The 17202-nt window shown below is 29.6% G+C and overlaps 1 protein-coding gene across 1 annotated transcript; it reads left to right on the top strand.

Moving 5' to 3' along the window:
* The first annotated feature begins 8509 nt into the window (after window positions 1-8509).
* Window positions 8510-16860, top strand: LOC121130249 (stromelysin-3-like). Its single transcript, XM_040726010.2, is given in 3 exon segments — window positions 8510-8843; window positions 15139-15162; window positions 15164-16860. Coding segments are annotated over 3 exon segments (1659 nt in total). The 5' UTR covers window positions 8510-8651; the 3' UTR covers window positions 16607-16860.
* The last annotated feature ends 342 nt before the right edge of the window (window positions 16861-17202 follow it).

Below are 17202 nucleotides of genomic sequence, written 5' to 3'. Positions count from 1 at the left end.
AGAAACATATACTTTAACCCAAAATATAAAATATCGATGTATAAAACACATTTATTTTAATACTTGTGACAAAATCCAACATTGCCCGAGGTCATTAGTCGTCAGCTAAAATATTTTTTTTTCTTTAATAAGATAGAAGATAACTCCCTAAGAAATCCTTTGTGTTACTCCCTGTCTTTTATGAGGAGGCTCACTATTATCTACTCAATACTTATATCAATTTATTTGACGTGTTTTGTCTTCATGAATGAAGGAATAACAAAAAAAAATCGTGGAAAATAAATAATATGATGAGTAGTTTAGTCTCTAGAGGCAAAATTACTTTAACACAAAATAATTGAAGGCAAAAGCACCTAGTACCAGTCTGCAGGATTATTATTTTGGGGGCTTGATTTTTTGATAAAATTGCAAGAATTTAAAAGAAGTTTTGCTTCGCACAAAATTTTTATCAAAAAACCTTTTTTTTTTGATAGAAAATAGATCCCTAAGAAATTTTATACCTTGGTGAAGACAACAATTCTATCATTTGGGGAAGGGTACAGCGGACACCCCTAAATCTTTAAATCAATGTTAATAATAGAAGACATATGAGGCATTTTGAGTTAAAATTTATCCAGTTAAATCAAACTAATTATGAGTTATGAAACAAAAAAGTACTACAACTCTCTCTTGTCTCCCCCAGTTATACAACATGACAAAAAATTGTTAAAAAATGATCCCAAGTCAATTTAAATGTCAGGAGTTCTGGCTCTGTGTCCCAAGTTGAATCTCATATCTAAATTATACCCTTTAGGGATTACTGAAAGTATTTATCACATTCCATCATAAGTTTTTTTCTCTGTGGTTCTATAAACTTAACCATTCTATCGTATGACTGATTGAAGGAATGGTATCTTATGTTTGAAAACCCTGATTTATATTTTCCAGATACAGAATATATATATATATGTGGAGAGGTAGCATAAAAAAATCCTGGAATTTTATAGAAAATAAAAAAAGAAAAAACTTAATTTTTTCTTTTCTACCGAATTTTACTTAATATGAAATTACTGCGATAATTTTCTTAGATAAAAAATACATTTAAGCCTGAAATTTATATTTATTCCGGTAAAATAAATAAATTGTAAAAAATCTAAAGTTTTTGTTAACATATCTTTTCTATGAATTTATTAAAATAATGTTGCGTAATTTGACGTTTAAGTCATCATCATATTAAATATTTGATAAAGAATTGAATTCGGTAGCTCAGTTTAAGCGAGTAAATCCTCAGAAGGTCTTTTTTTCTTACTTTATTTTGCGATAAGTCGTTGAGAGTAGACCGTGCCCCCATGGTCTACTCCTACTTTGAATATGATTTATTTTTCTTTTTTCTTTCTATTTCAACTTCTTGCATAGAAAATCAAGAGTGACTGAAGGAAAATGGCTTAATAGTTCATTATTAGAGTACAAATATATTCCTAAATAGCGGGAGTTCCAATTAATTATTCGAAAATATCACTAATATAATTTAAATAAAAGTATCTTGTGAAAAAAGGTAATTTTACAAAATAAGTTTGTACAAAAAGTGTGTTTCCAGGATCTTTTTATGCTGCTTCTACACAATTAAGGTTTAGTGAGATCAAATCCATTTTTTTCCATGATTTAATTTTTTTTTACATAAATATTTATCCCCTTGGCAATCAAAACACGTCACGCCCAGACTCGAAAATTTCATTATTTTATCAACATTTTCGACATTTCTCCTTCCAGAGCTTGGCGCATCTTTAAAATCAAAATTACTGCAAAAGAATCCAGGAAATCAACATTGCGCAGGATTGTCTTTTACAGTATCAGGTCCAAAGAGAATGTTACTTTTTTAGTTATTTAGTTTGTGCTTTCACCTTGTTCGAAGAAAAACTTTAAAATATAGCGTATTTCCTCATTGGAGGTGATCATCTTTGATGACCGCTCAAACAATCCCACAACTGTCTAAATGACAATGTCTTCCACTAATGTCCTCCTCTTTGAACGGTTCTGTACTTTACTCACGAATCACAAAAGGACTGAAATTTTTTAAGATAGAAGGAAATCTTATCTTTTTATCGCCATCTAGCGTTAACCAATCATACTTGTACCACGCGAGATACAAATTACTATAGCCACCTATTTAAATTTTATTTTTATTTTTACTGCACTTGTTTGTCCTTTGACAAATTCTTAATATACCCCTTTTGATGGTGCTTGAAGTGATCACTGTCGAACGTTACCGTGGAAAGGAAATGAAACATTAATTTTATGTCTATCGTTCTAAGGAACTCCAAATAAATAAAAAATCCCTAAATTGTAAAATTGTATGTAATTGCGACATGATATTTGATATTTAACAACGGAATACACTTAATGTGTTTACGAAAGCGAATGTTAAATATGTAGGGATTTTTTAGCTTTAATTAACCTGCTGGATTCCCCCCGCCCCAAAAAAAAAATTGAACAATTAATTGCTCTTCAAATTTGCATTTAATTTATTTTCTTTGAAAAATGAGTTCTTCATATTGTATTATTTTTTACAGTAGTACCTTGAATTAAGAGTCAAGATTACATGAGAGAACAAATGTAAAAAAGATTCATTAAAATATTTTTAGTACCATTCTATGGTAGAGTTTAATCACTAGAAGGTGATCGTTTATAACACCCATCCCTTAGTAGTTCTTTCATTTTTTTCTGGGGTATTTGGATACCCCAGTTTTCGACAATCATGGGTGAATATTCACCTCTTTTTTTTGCTCCTTTTTTAACCATTGTTAACTATTTAAAAAAATGTTTGATAGCTCAAAGTGGATATTAAATGAACAAATTTTTAATTAATCTAGATGAAACTTCATCAAATGGCTTTAGAAATAAAAAAAGGGACACTACCTGCATAGAATACTACTTGATACAAATGATAAACACTGATATTTGAATTAAATAAAAGTAATGTGCAATATTTATTTACAATAGGGAAATTTTTTGAGTTCTTTGACGAATTATTGTCAATGTCTATTAACAAAATGTTTAATAAACCGCAAATTGTATTAAAAGTAGACAAAATTGATCGTCAATGATATTTGAAAGGCCCTATCAGGACATATATACGACTCTTAAATCAAAATAAGGTTTTAAACTTTAGATAAAACTCTTGGGTATCCTCACAGATACGTCCAAAGAGGGTTAGGTGAAGGCTTCTAAGACCTCCCAATGAAGGAATTTTTACTTTTTACTAGAATTTTTTTAAATCAAGAAGAAATATTTTATTGCAAAACAAGGGTAAACTTTTTTTACCAGATGTATTTTATGAAAAAGGTAATTTGTACAAAATTATGCAGAAGAGCAAATAAGTTAATATTAGATGTGTTTAAAAAAAAATATCATATTTGAAATTTTTTGTGAATAGCTTTAAATTTTTGAATTTTCTTTCCAAAAATTAAATAGCTGTAGATTTTTTTTTTACCGATTTTTTTTTCTGTGAATAGCTATGGATTTCTAAATTATTTTTTATAAAAATATAATATTAGAATAAAAAAAATTTCCTAAAATTTAATTTTCTGACAATAGCTATGGCTTTTTGAAATTAAATTTTTGATAGTTTTTTCTAAAAAATTTTATTTTTTATGAATAACTATGGATTTTTGAATTTTTTTTCTAAGAATTTAATATTTGAAATTTTTTTCCAAAAAATTTAATTTTCTGTCAATAGCTATGGGGTTTTGAAATTAAATTTTTGAAACTTTTTTCTAATTTAAAAATTAAAATTTATTTCCAAAAATAAAATTTTTTATTAATAGCTATGAATTAATGACTTTTTTTTCCAATAAAAATATTATTTGAAACTTTTTTTGAAATTTTTTATTTATTTGGAAATAGCTATGGAGTTTTGATTTAAAAAAACTAACTTTAATTGACTCATATATTTATATGAAATATGGGTGTATGTTTGTAGTAAAAAATATATACTTTGATATCGAATATTTAAGATTATTTTATGTTGAGAAAAAGGAGTCTGTTTTTAATATATTTATTGTAAAATGTTGTAATTACATATTTTAAATATACCATAGATTTAGAATTATAATCAATCAAAGTATTAGAGTGTTATATTTTTGATAGACTGTAAGGTTTCAGTCCTTTTATTTATTGGTACCATTTTGAGATCCAATAGTTCACCTTTTCCCTTAATATCAACGAAAAAGTGGTTTTTATTGCTATAATAATTGGTTGTTTAGGGGCCCAAAAGGGACAATATCAACAAAGCTGACGTCACCTATAGGATGCGAATGCATTTAAATCATATCAACGGAACAATAGAACATTTACATCTGTCTTTATGTAGGAAAATCGTTTGCTCTGTTACAATGAAAGGAAAAAAATATGATAGCATGGTATTCATTTTTTTTAATGGAAATGAATTATTAATTTTTAAATTATTTGTCAGAATACGTTGTCAATGTTACTTATTGACAACATGTTATTATATAAAATATTGTCATTATACAATATCTAATGGTATTGTTAAACAAGTGTATAAGGATCTTTTTTAACTAAATATACTCGTCATATATAATTGGCACGTGTGTTGGATTCGAATATTACTCAAACTTCGAAAAAAATCGACTTTACTAAAGCCCACAATTTTATAAAAATCTCTGGATCTCGTAAAAAAACATGTAGTTATTTTTTATATAAATTAATACGAAAAAGGGTTTCTCATATAAATAAGTAGAGCAAAAAGGTATAAGTAAATCTAAAGCGGCTTTAGTCAGTAATGGGTACCCATCCATCAGAGAAATCGTGTTTTAGAATCAAAATCTTTTTTTAATGTTTGGTCACATGTAAGTTTGATAAGCACATCTTCCATATTAGAGGACGATGATTAGCTGCCCAGTTATGTTTTTGTACTTTTGTTTTTGTATGAGCCTGCCCGTTCCACGGACGCATGTGGGATGATAATGGAAGTGTGATATGATGTCAATAAATTAACCTATATCAGAAAAATTATTGAACAGATTCCATACTCATAAGTGTTCATGCAATCAATCTAAGACGAATTAACTGACTAATGCAATCTCCCCTTCCCTTCTAATTTTTAATAATAAATAGAGAAGAGATCCAAAACTTTTGCAAGTCAGAAAAGTAACAAAAGAAACCAGACCTTCTTTTGTGACACAAAGTGTAATATTTATATAATATAATTGAAAAGCTGTGTGATTATTTATGAAGTGACCATTAAATAATAATATATGTTATAATTATTTTTTAATTTTGTAAAGATAAGATCCAAGTATAAGAGCTTACTCCTGAATGACAAAGAGTAGCACTCATAATTTATTGGGGAGTTCTGGAGTTATTAGAATACATGAAAACAATACTTATTTATAATTTAAGGCTTACAGTGAGTGTTTGTATAGTTTTTTTTCTGAATGGTTATAAATATTAAGTACTAATAATTTAGTAAGCTTATTAAGTTAACTAATTTAGAAATTTATTTCACAAATTTTAAACGTGCTTTACGGTCTATACAATCACAATTACGGAAGATCTAGTCTAAATTAGTATGTAGCGTAGAGCATAGACACTTGCCATGCTAATTCATTACTTCGTCTTGTGAATAGTCAATGTCATCAGTTACAAGTCTCGCGTTGCATCGAGAGGTTGTGTGCATTGTTGTTTCTCGGTTACAAGGTTACATTTTATGTACGACTTCGACAGCGCTGGCTATAAGTGTAAATCCTCGTTGAACTCAGAGTAGAAAAGATGGTCGATATGGAATATTGGTATTTTGCCTAACCGGAAATCGACTCCATGCAGAACTCAAAAAATCAAACTCGAGTGAACTTGAGAACTTTTACTCGAATCCAAAGCTTGTTGTGATTCATTAGAGGAACATGCATTACCTATATTAAATAATTAATTCCAAGCAGTCGATATTAATGGCGAATATGCATATAAGTATTAAGTAAGTATGTATACATATATTTTATTCTATAGTAGTATAAGCTTAGATAATTTTGATACAATACACCATGGTAACGTTTGTTTTTGCTTTTTTTGCTTTTCATGGTTTGAAACCTTGAGGTTGCTAAAAATACGAAGCATTCGTTTGCTATTTAATTATTTTAATTTTTTTTTGTCAAAAAAAAAAATTCTATTTATAATTTCCTTAAAAGGTTATTCATTCAAATTTTGAGTGTTTTATAAAGTTATAATTCTAAGAGTTTTTTTTTAAAGAAACACATTGCCAAAAAGTGTTTGGTTTTGATCTTAACGTCCTCGCCTGTCCTGTGAACCTGATGATATTTATTGTATAACTAATTCAAACCTTTAAAATTGTTTGATCAGGAGCGGTTTCAAACAAAAAATCCATCTAGATTGATGTTACATATAAAAGGTCTGGATTGGTTTCATTTGAAACTTGGTCTAGACTGATTCCATAGATGAACAGTACTTCCTATGGATTTTTGGACTTTTTATTTATTTTGCTAAAGGGCAATTTATTGAATGACATTTCGCCAAAGGACAATTTGACGAACGGATATTTCGCAGAAGAGATATTTGGAACATGGGGAGGAAAAATGATATTTAATTTATTGATATATACGATTGTATATTTTAACTGAATTTCAAATTATATTATGATAAATAGGGATATGACATATATGTAAATTAATGCGTGTTCTTTTGTAGAAAAATATTGCTTTATTAATTATATGCATAAATGTTTATTATATAAAAACAACACAGTAGTGTGTGGTTCGAATATAGTTAAAATATAACTTTAAACTTTAAATAACAATGAAATACGACAGTAATTATAATGGAGAAAGTGCTAATCCCTTCTCTGTTAACAATTAATGATCATTGGACAACTATTCATATTGGAAATTACTTGTGCATTGGCAAACAAGTATTATATCTTGCAAGAGCTCTTACCTTCCCGTAGAGTTGCCTTCCACCATACTTAGGACAATTAAACAAATTAGGTGGATACATGAAGTGATTAATAATTTATTTGGAGCCGTTTCTTTAGTCATTAAGTTGACCTTAAGCGACATGTCCGTTTGGCAAATTGTACGTCACATGGAGTTAAATGTGTTGCAGTAATCAGGAAGGGGGAAAAAATGTTTAACCGACTTGAAAAACAATTAAGTTTCGGTGTAAGGGCAAAGATCCCAGTCTGGACTTGAAATATAGGTACAAATTGGTTTTGAAAAGATCACTTAAACCATGATGTGTGTAAAAATATCATTTCAATAGAAGGATGTTTTCAAATGTGTAAATAATTCTTGAGTCCCTGTCCGAATGGGTTAAGACCGAAACAGATAAAAAATTATGTCTTGGACCAAATTTTAACAATAGTATTTCATAAGGGTGCATACCCATTATATATATTCTTTTCTTGGAAGGGAGAGGGGGAATATAACATATTTTTGGATTTTTTTATTTTAAAAATCCATAGCTATTTACAATAAAATAAATTTTTTTTTGAAAAAAATTTCAAAAATCCACAGTTGTTCAGAAAAAATTAATTTTTTCCGAACAAAAAATTTAAAAAATTAGATTTCAAATATATTTTTTTTTTCAAAATGTTTTAAATATTACATTGTTGGGAAAAAAAATTTCAAAAATCCACTACTCTTCACAAAAAATTGAGTCCATCTCCCAATGGCTAAAGACCAAACCGGTTGAAAAATTCCGTCTTCAACCAAGTTTTAAAACTAATATTTCAGGTTTGTCCTCAGGATTATATATATATATATTTTTTTTTTTGGGGAGGGGCTTGGTTTTGGAATTTAAAAAATACCCAAAAATAATAATTTTTGGAAATTCTTTACAAAAGTCTACAATTATTCGTAAGAAAATAAGTTTTGGGAAAAAAAATTTTAAAATTAATTTCAAAATATAAAATTTTTTGCAAAAAAATTCATAACTATTTACAAAAAGTTATACTTTTTGCAAAAAAGCTTCAAAAATTATAGCTGTTTGTTTTGTTCCAAAAAAATTTCAAATCTAGAATTAAAAAAAAAAAAAAAATCATATTATTCTTTTAGGATAAAAATTTCAAAAATCATGATGCATTAACAAAAAATGTAATTTCTTGGAAAAAGGTATGAAAAATTAAATTAAATTTCAACGATTGAATTTTTGAAAAAAATTTCAAATATTAAATTTTCTATTTAAAAGCAAAGTTTCCTTAATTTGGGGGTATGGAGGAGGGAGGCTACAGCCCCTCCATTCATTCCCAACGGACGTTTCTGTTTTTGCATATGTTTGCATGATAAAAAGTTCATGGGAAATTCATTTCTATCAGGAAATTAGTAATCCTTCCATGAAATAAACAAAACGAGAACTTTTTGGGCGCGCGAGGTCTATAGCTATTAAAAGAGTATTATATTGAAAACAATATAATGAATGAGATTACGAATAATACGAAATCATTTGCTGTATACATTTCGTTGTTATGGTTTTTTTTTTTTTTTTGCGGTTTTTCTCTCTTATAGCGAACATTTCAGATTATATAGGCGTGTATAAAGTTTATAAATAATAAATCACACTTTAGTTTTTCATTTAGTTGTACAAAGACTTGGTTTCTTATAAGTTGTAAGCTCTATGCCAAAGAGGTCAACAGGGAGTGAGGCATGTCTCGATTTCTCTTATTTGTGATGCCTTTTCTACTTAACTACGAAGGACATTCGAGTCTTCCCGTTCAAAAAGATTCTCCGTCAAGTGCTCTATATTATTTTTTACAATATGGATACATTCAGGGGAACCCGGAGACAGGAGCTCTTATGAGTGAAGATGCCTTAAAAGATTCAATTCGGAAGTTTCAGGTAAATTTGCGTTTCAATTTTTTGTAAATTGATTATATTTTCGTATTTAACTATTTTTAACTATATAAAAAGTTATACGGTTAAAAAAATCAAATACCCAAAAAAATTTAAGATGAAAATATTTTTTTCATAACAAAAGTGAAAAAAATAATAATAAGATAGGCCTTGCTAAGCTAGCTCATACCTGATGATGTACTTTGCCTATAATTGCTTTGTTTTATATGATATTTCTGATCAAAAGTTCATTGAAATGCAACTTTCTGTATTTTTAAGACCACAATTCAGAATTGAATTGAGTTACGGATCAAAATTTCATTTCTGAGCTGGTCTACTGTCAAATATACTAAATTGTACATTTTAGTCACATCTCTTTTCTCGTGAAAAATATTTAATGATTTTTTGTAATTTTTTTTTCAAAAATTATTTTTTTTGTGAATGACTGGAGATTTTTAATTTTTTTTTATTTAACGTGAGAAATTTTGATTCAAAAAATTTAATTTTTGTTAATTTAATTTTTGGAATAAAATTTGTTTTTGTGAATTTTTAAAAAAAAATTCCAGAAAATTTAACATTGGAAAACACATTCTTATTTTATTTTTCCAAAATTTATAATTTTCTGTCAATATCTAAAGATTTTTAATTTTTTTTCCTCAAAAATTATAATCTTCTGTCAATAGCACAGAGAATTTTAATTTGTTTTACTCAAAAATTTAATATTTTAAATTTAAAAAATAATAAATAATTCATTAGTCCTGGAAATTGCTATCTAATTGGTTTCCACTTATATATGAATTGACCTCTTTTTCGGAAAGACATTTTACAAACCACTACATAAAAAATCTAATTTTTCAGACTGAAATCCAATTTTACCGCCTCAAATAATCAATGAGGGTGACCCCCTTTTGATTAGGTCCTTTATATAATACAAGTTAATCAACCAATATCTACGAGATATCGGTATTTCTGTGCTTTTTGATACTTTTTCGACAAAAATGTATCAAGAGGAATTAAAATACACTGACAGAGATGTTTGCAATATTTTTGCTGAGAGTTGTTTAGTAATTTGATGACTTTTTTATGAAATAAAATTTTTAACCTTGCTTAATGAAGAATAATTTTTTGGGGAACGTGTGGGAGAGTGATGGGATTTGAGGGACTATCTTATTGTTAGACCATTTTTTTTAAATCCTCATTTAGGACTGACAAGTGTAGTACTGTCCAGTTTAGGCATTAATATTAGTTTTAAAAAGGATGACTTGGTGACATTATTCAACTTAATTTTTTTAATCAGTACTAGTACGAACAGTCCGAAGGACTAGTCTTAAAGACTAGACTGGGCTGGATCGATACTGGTAAATTGATTCTCTGTCCTTTGATTCCCAGTAAATTCATTCCGTGTAAAACATGAATTTTAGATGGAATGACTTTACTAGGAGTGAAATCCCCTAGCACCGTGGCGAATAAGTAAGGACTGATACAAAACTACCGGTACGACTATAAAACCGGAATACCGAACAGCACTATTCAAAATAAGGGAAAATTTAATTATAAAAAATTATCATTAATTAATCTCTATCAATCAAAAGAGAATTTTTCTTTAAAAAAAATTTATCAATAAAATTAAACACTTGAAGGCTTACTCAAAATTACTTTTTGGCAAGTATTCATGGAAATATATTATCCAAATACAAAACTAAAGGAATACTTATGTACTTATGAACGAAAACAATAAATAATTATGAGTACAAAAGGTTCTTATTTTGGGTAACATACATGACTCATTATGCAGCACCGATATCAAATATTTATAACAACAATGAAGATAAGTGTTGGTAATTATATAGTACATGGACCAAAGTAAACAAATGAAAAAAAATGGGGGGAGACAATGACGACGTGATGCATGTTTTTCCAAATTTAGATTATGAGTTTGTCCACTAGGACCACCTAGAGTGCCATAAATATTACTTCATAACTAACTACTTAACTTGAACAAATTAAATGGTGTACGATGACTTTGTATAAAACATATTCGTATTAGGGCATTTCGTATAAACACAATTTTGTGTAAATTTATTTTGGGACCCTGCGGTACTCGAAAACAACCCCAATATTCGGGTTATAAAGTGACAATCCATAAAGTCCCTGTTTCCTCATAAATAAATTTATACGAAAATGTTTTTATACGAATTGCCCTTATACGAATATGTTTTACACGAAGTTACCTATTAACAAACAATTAAATGTAACGTCGTTTTTATGTCGAACCAATGCTAACGGAATGTGTTTTCAAGTACAAGGGGGGGCAAATTATATAATTTTATATAGGGCATTGCCAACCTTTTTTTTTTTTGGGGGAAGTTTGCAATACCTCTGATAGTCACGTAATTAAGAGCGCCTGCAAAACTCTTTTTCAGGGTCTGGCCGATAGGGCTTTTTTGATAAATTTGACAGAATATTTTGTTTTATAAATTCTATATTAGACAAAGGATTTTTTTAGAAGAGAGATACATCTAATTTTTAAATTTAATATTTTTCCGAAGAAACTAAATTTGAAAAAATAAGAATTTAATTTAAGGGAAGGAAATATATTTTTATTTTTTTGTCTTAAAATGATTACATTTAAAATTTGTTAGACAATAGGAAATTTCTATATTGAGAGAACTATAAAAATTCTGCACGAGGGGGAAACAATCACCCCCTATGATTCCAGGGCCAATGTCAATACCTCAATATGTGTAGGATCGATTAATTATACATAAAGAAGGGATCAGTTTAAAGAAAAAACAAAGTATATGGATTAAAAAAGGAAAAACAGTTCATGCGTGTGCTCCTTTTTTTGTCCATTATTTAATAACTCGTGGGAGGGTTCACATCTCCTTCTGAAAGAAGAATTATCTCCAAATTTTGGTGTAAATTGTTTAAAAATGAATAATAAAATAAACACATATATGTGGATTTAAATATAATTATGATAATTTCCCTACACTAATGTTATTTTAAATGTAGAATATTCTCCTCCTTAGTGCAGTGATTCCTTTTCTCCCACCTAAATCAATTAACAGACAGCTGATATTAACAAAAATCGTAATTCAGTATTACCATATGTCTCTCTACCGCATTCTCTTTGTACTCTTATACAAATATCATCCCTATCCATACTTACTTAAGTGCAACTGCATCTCCCATAACAAAATATACAAAAAAAAAACGACAATGAGTTAACACCTTTTAATTGAATTCACAACCTGAATTCTGAATAAAGTAAGAAACAATTACATACATAACGTATAAAAATAATCATATAACGTCATTTTAAATATATGATCAATCTTGCAGAGGCCTCAAAGTTTTTTTCTTGCCCAAATAAACACATATACTCAAGTCTAGCTAACAGGTGTGTTTCGTAACTTTGACCCGAACCAATTCAAAGATTAAAGAGGTCCTATATTCATGAAAATATAATCGTACAACTTTTCATTCATACCGTCTCTCAAATAGGTGAAGGAGCCATGGCTCCATTGGCTGAAAAATCCTGGCATTAACAGAGAAAACACATTTTTTTTTCTTTCAAAGTCGGCTTTTGTTATAATTATTATTATTTTTTTTTAAATTCGCTATATGAAACAGAGTCCTCATAAAAATTTTCATGCCATTCCTTAGCTTGAACCGTATGTTTCCCCTTCAAGAAGCAGTCTAAAATTAAAACAGGAATCATTTTTGATCCATAGTTTTGAAAATAACAAAAGATACGTCAGACTTTGCAGAATAATTTACAGATTTTTATTTACAATTTTTGAGGAGTGAAACCCTGTAATTTTTTAAACAGTGGATTATTATAATTTATTCAAATTAATCCTTCCAAAAATTAAGTGAACTATTAACAAATAAATCATTGAGTAACATTTTAGCCACTACATAATTTTTTTTACCCATTTACCATAGCGAAAAAAGCTAATTTGCCACAATTTTAGAACAAATTCCTCTTCTAATCATTCTTTCATTCTTTATTTGTTGTTGCAATCTTATTGATTACAAATATTTTAATTGTCAGAATCCAAAAACTTTTAAAAAGGAGGACCTAATTTTTATATTTCGTAAAAAAGTTATAGATTAATAATTTATAAATATTCGCCTAATCTTTAGTCAATGTAAAAAACTAATTCTGGTATTGTTCATTTCTTAACACACTATTACTTAATTATAATTAAGTATTTCATATAATACAATATGTTCAAATATTTAATTGTGTGAGTGTTGTATATGATTAATATTCATCAGTGAGTACTTTTTAGCTACGACACATTTTAGTAATTCTTAAAAACTGTTGAATGTAATTTTCACAGCAATGACTCCATTGTTTTACGCAGTTATTTACACACATACAATATTTTTCCCACTCATTGTTGTAGCGTATAACACATGACGTAATCAATAAATACAACAAATCATTCTGTTGATGTCTATAAAATTATGAAATATGATACGAAAATACGTTTCAATGAATCCATACTTACAATTGTAAGTAATATAAATACTTTTGGATGTTTGGGAACGTATATATAAGTAAAGATAGAACGAATCCACATTTTATCGGATCTGGGTCGTTTCAGATCTTAAGAAATAAATGTTCGAGTACATAAACTCTCTGATCCAGATCCGAAACCAAAATTGACGGACTTTTATTTTTACATTTTAACAAGCTTATATTTTTACTGTTATTGATGTCAAAAGAATAAATACTCCAATTTTACTACTATTAGTATATATGAGAATTTTTGTTACAATAACATTGAACACGTAGTTACTTTTATTGTAGACCCTAACCTCTCATCCGAAAAGAAGTTACAAAAATGCCCCAAAATCAATTGGGGATGTTTTTGTGTTTGAGAGCAGGGCATCATTTTGCAAACACACAAATATAATTGTTAACTGTTTAAAGGGGAAAAAATAGAGCAGTTCTCCGTTGGAATTTTTATAGAAAGAATTATTTTTTAATATAAAATATGGTTTTATTTTATTTTTAAAATAACATTTTTTCAAAAAAGTTCTATAATTTTTCTATTCTTATGGTCTTTGAATAAAAACAAATTTCATAGTGTATATATTTAAAGAGCAGGCCCTAAGCATGTCCCCCACTGCTGGCCCTCAAACTAGTCATGGAAACTTATTAAATTGATATCAATGGCATTCACTAATCCCGAGTGCGTAATTGACAACTAGACACTTTATTTCGGAAAATAGGGACAATGTGTTGACATTTCAAATAGAGATTCACTGCCCTTGTCCAATAGACCGTGGCCTCGACATGCGGCCAGAAGAAAAGTTGAGGGGGTTGTTATTTGGTGAGTATGATGGGTATATTGTTTCCGGACAGAATGGAGTATTGACCTCCGAAAAGGACTTTCTCACCTTTGCTGTGTATACCACTGCACCATCGTTGAAGCTCGTTTCCATGTCAATATCGTCGTGAATTACTTTCTCAACCTTGTATCTGTCTGATTTTTTAAGTCCAGTTTTGGATCTCTGTTTTTGTGTGTTTCGTACAAAGTAGAGGAGAAAACTGGATTCTTTTGTCTCTTTGTGAGGCCATTTTTCGATTAATTGTGTTATTTTTTTTTTGAGGGGGATCTAAATGCACACAGAATGTCAGCTGAACAAAGGAATTATCAATTTCTCTTATGTGTTTTTCTTATTACTCTCTTTGATAATTGTCTCAATACACACCTGGTAATATTGATATTGTTTAGCACACATTTCAAATCTGTCAAAGACATTGAGTATGTTAGTAAATTAGGTCGATTTCTATAAGTGCTTTGTAACTATTAATTACCCAAAATATTACATATATATAGTAAATTTAGTAACTCATTAGAATTTCTTATTATTGACATACTTTATATGAAAAAATGACTATTGCGTATAATTTATATTAGACAGGGACAATATGTATTTTGCAACCATGATTTGAATGATGTCCTATGTGTCACATATGTAATGAGTAATATTTAGACGTTAGTACTTCCTGTCGCAGATACACACTTCATATCCGTAAAACTCAAACCTTTTTACTAAAACAAAAAAAAAAAACCAACAAATTATTGTATAAAAACAAGACTTTTCATTGGCTAAAAATATGTCTTTTGTACAAAAAAGTTACATTGCGCAAGGGAAATCCTTTATTTTATTTTCTAAAAAACGAATTTATGGGATCAAAATGTATTTATTTCCTAAAAAAATATTAGAACCAATTACATTTCGGAAATGAAGAAATAATTTTTGTTTTATTTTTCAGGGCTTTGTAGGAGTCAATATTACAGGGGGAGCTCAACGATGAAACCGTGGAATGGATGAACACTCCTAGATGTGGAGTAAAGGATTTTGTAGGTTATGGCACTGATGCCAAACGCAGAAGAAGAAGAAAGCGATACTCATTGCAAGGAAGTAGATGGAGATCAAAGGATTTGACTTATAGAATCACAAAATACCCATCCACATCAAGACTCTCAAAAAAGGAAGTAGATGAGGATATACAAGATGCCTTCAAGATTTGGGAAGAGGTGACGAATCTTAATTTCAGAAAGAAGGACTATGGGAGTGTTCATATAGAAATTCGATTTGAAAGGAAAGAGCATGGGGATGGAGATCCATTTGATGGACCTGGTGGCACATTGGCTCATGCATACTTCCCTGAATTCGGTGGTGACGCTCACTTTGATAATGATGAATACTGGACCGTCAGAGAAATCAAGGGAACAAATCTTCTTCAGGCTGCGGCCCATGAATTTGGGCATTCTCTTGGTTTGTCTCATTCCGATGTCAAATCAGCTTTAATGGCTCCGTTTTATCGAGGTTGGAATCCAAATTTGAAATTACACAAAGACGATATCAAAGCTATTCAAGCACTCTATGGAGCAGAAACCAAAGGACCAGACCCACCGACTACAACCCCCACGACTACCACTTCGACAACAACTACAACCATTTCGACAACAACCGTCAAACGAAGATTCCTCCCGGATGTGTACGATCCTGATGCACCCAATTTATGCAAAGGCTCTAGGATTGATGCCATTTTTTCGACTGAAGACAATTCTGACTATGCATTTAAGGGGAAATGGTATTGGAAGTTGACTGACACGTCCATTGAGGAAGGCTATCCTAGAAAAATTGCTGAGGATTGGCCTGGTTTACCTGAAGAGGGTATAGATGCTGGATTCACCTGGACAAATGACATGACTTATATATTTAAGGGATCACAATACTGGAAGTTTAAAAATCTTGAACCGCAGAAAGATTATCCAAGGAAAATCGAAGATGGATTCCCGGGTATTCCAGTAGATCTTGATGCAGTATTTGTCTGGGGAGGAAACGGGAAAATATATTTCTTTAAAAATGGTCTCTATTACCGATTTGATCCGGAGAGAACCCCCGAAGTGAGTTGGAAATACCCAAAGGAAGTACAAAATTGGGGATTTAGTCGAGCATCAGCCGCCACTCAGTGGAAGAATGGATTTACGTATTTCTTCATGGATGATGGAACATACTACAGGTTCAACGACCGAAAGTTTCAAATTGACAATGGGGAACCACCATTCCCAAGAGATGCTGGGAAATGGTGGTTTGGATGTAAGGACAACACTTTAGAGTCTGATACGAACTTTTATAACTTTCTCGGACTCAGAAATGATTTCCAGGACATAAAACGGACTTTTGATGAGGAAGGAGATGAGACACTGGATGCCATGGCCGGTGATGAGTGATTCATACCTTGTCTTGTTCTCATGGCAAGCTCATTAAAGACTTTTAATTTCTGTAAAAAAAGACTATTTTTTACATCCGTGATTATAACTAATACATAAAGAATATCAATTTTACTATTTATCTATTGTATACTTTAATCTTAATTGTCTGTTTGGTTCCTGCAATGATTTTACTCATAATACTTAACATGTTTGCATATACAGGCATGCAATGCAAATATATATTATTAAAATAAAGACCATTTTACATTTTATCTCAAAATCTTCATTTTTGTCATTGAATTGTAGTGTTGGTCATAAAGTGTACTTGAACAGGTACATTGTATACGTTTACCCGCACTTCTCATTAAGTAAATCCCAACGCATTTTTCTTCTGTCTTCCTCGAACCAATACAGTATAATTATCATTATCTCATAGAGGAGACACCAACCCCCGAGCAATCTATACTTATATTAAACCAGGCTACAGAAAGTCACACCATCTTACGGAAATTAATATATTTTTTATTTTACTCAGCTCTATTACAAGATCACCTATAAACGGTATCATGGAGATTGAATCAAATCAATTAACTTTTGAAAGGGAAACTTCCTAT

This window comes from Lepeophtheirus salmonis, chromosome Z (assembly GCF_016086655.4).
Source record: "Lepeophtheirus salmonis chromosome Z, UVic_Lsal_1.4, whole genome shotgun sequence".
Classification (NCBI taxonomy): domain Eukaryota; kingdom Metazoa; phylum Arthropoda; class Copepoda; order Siphonostomatoida; family Caligidae; genus Lepeophtheirus; species Lepeophtheirus salmonis.
This window is presented reverse-complemented; position numbering and strand designations above follow the sequence as displayed.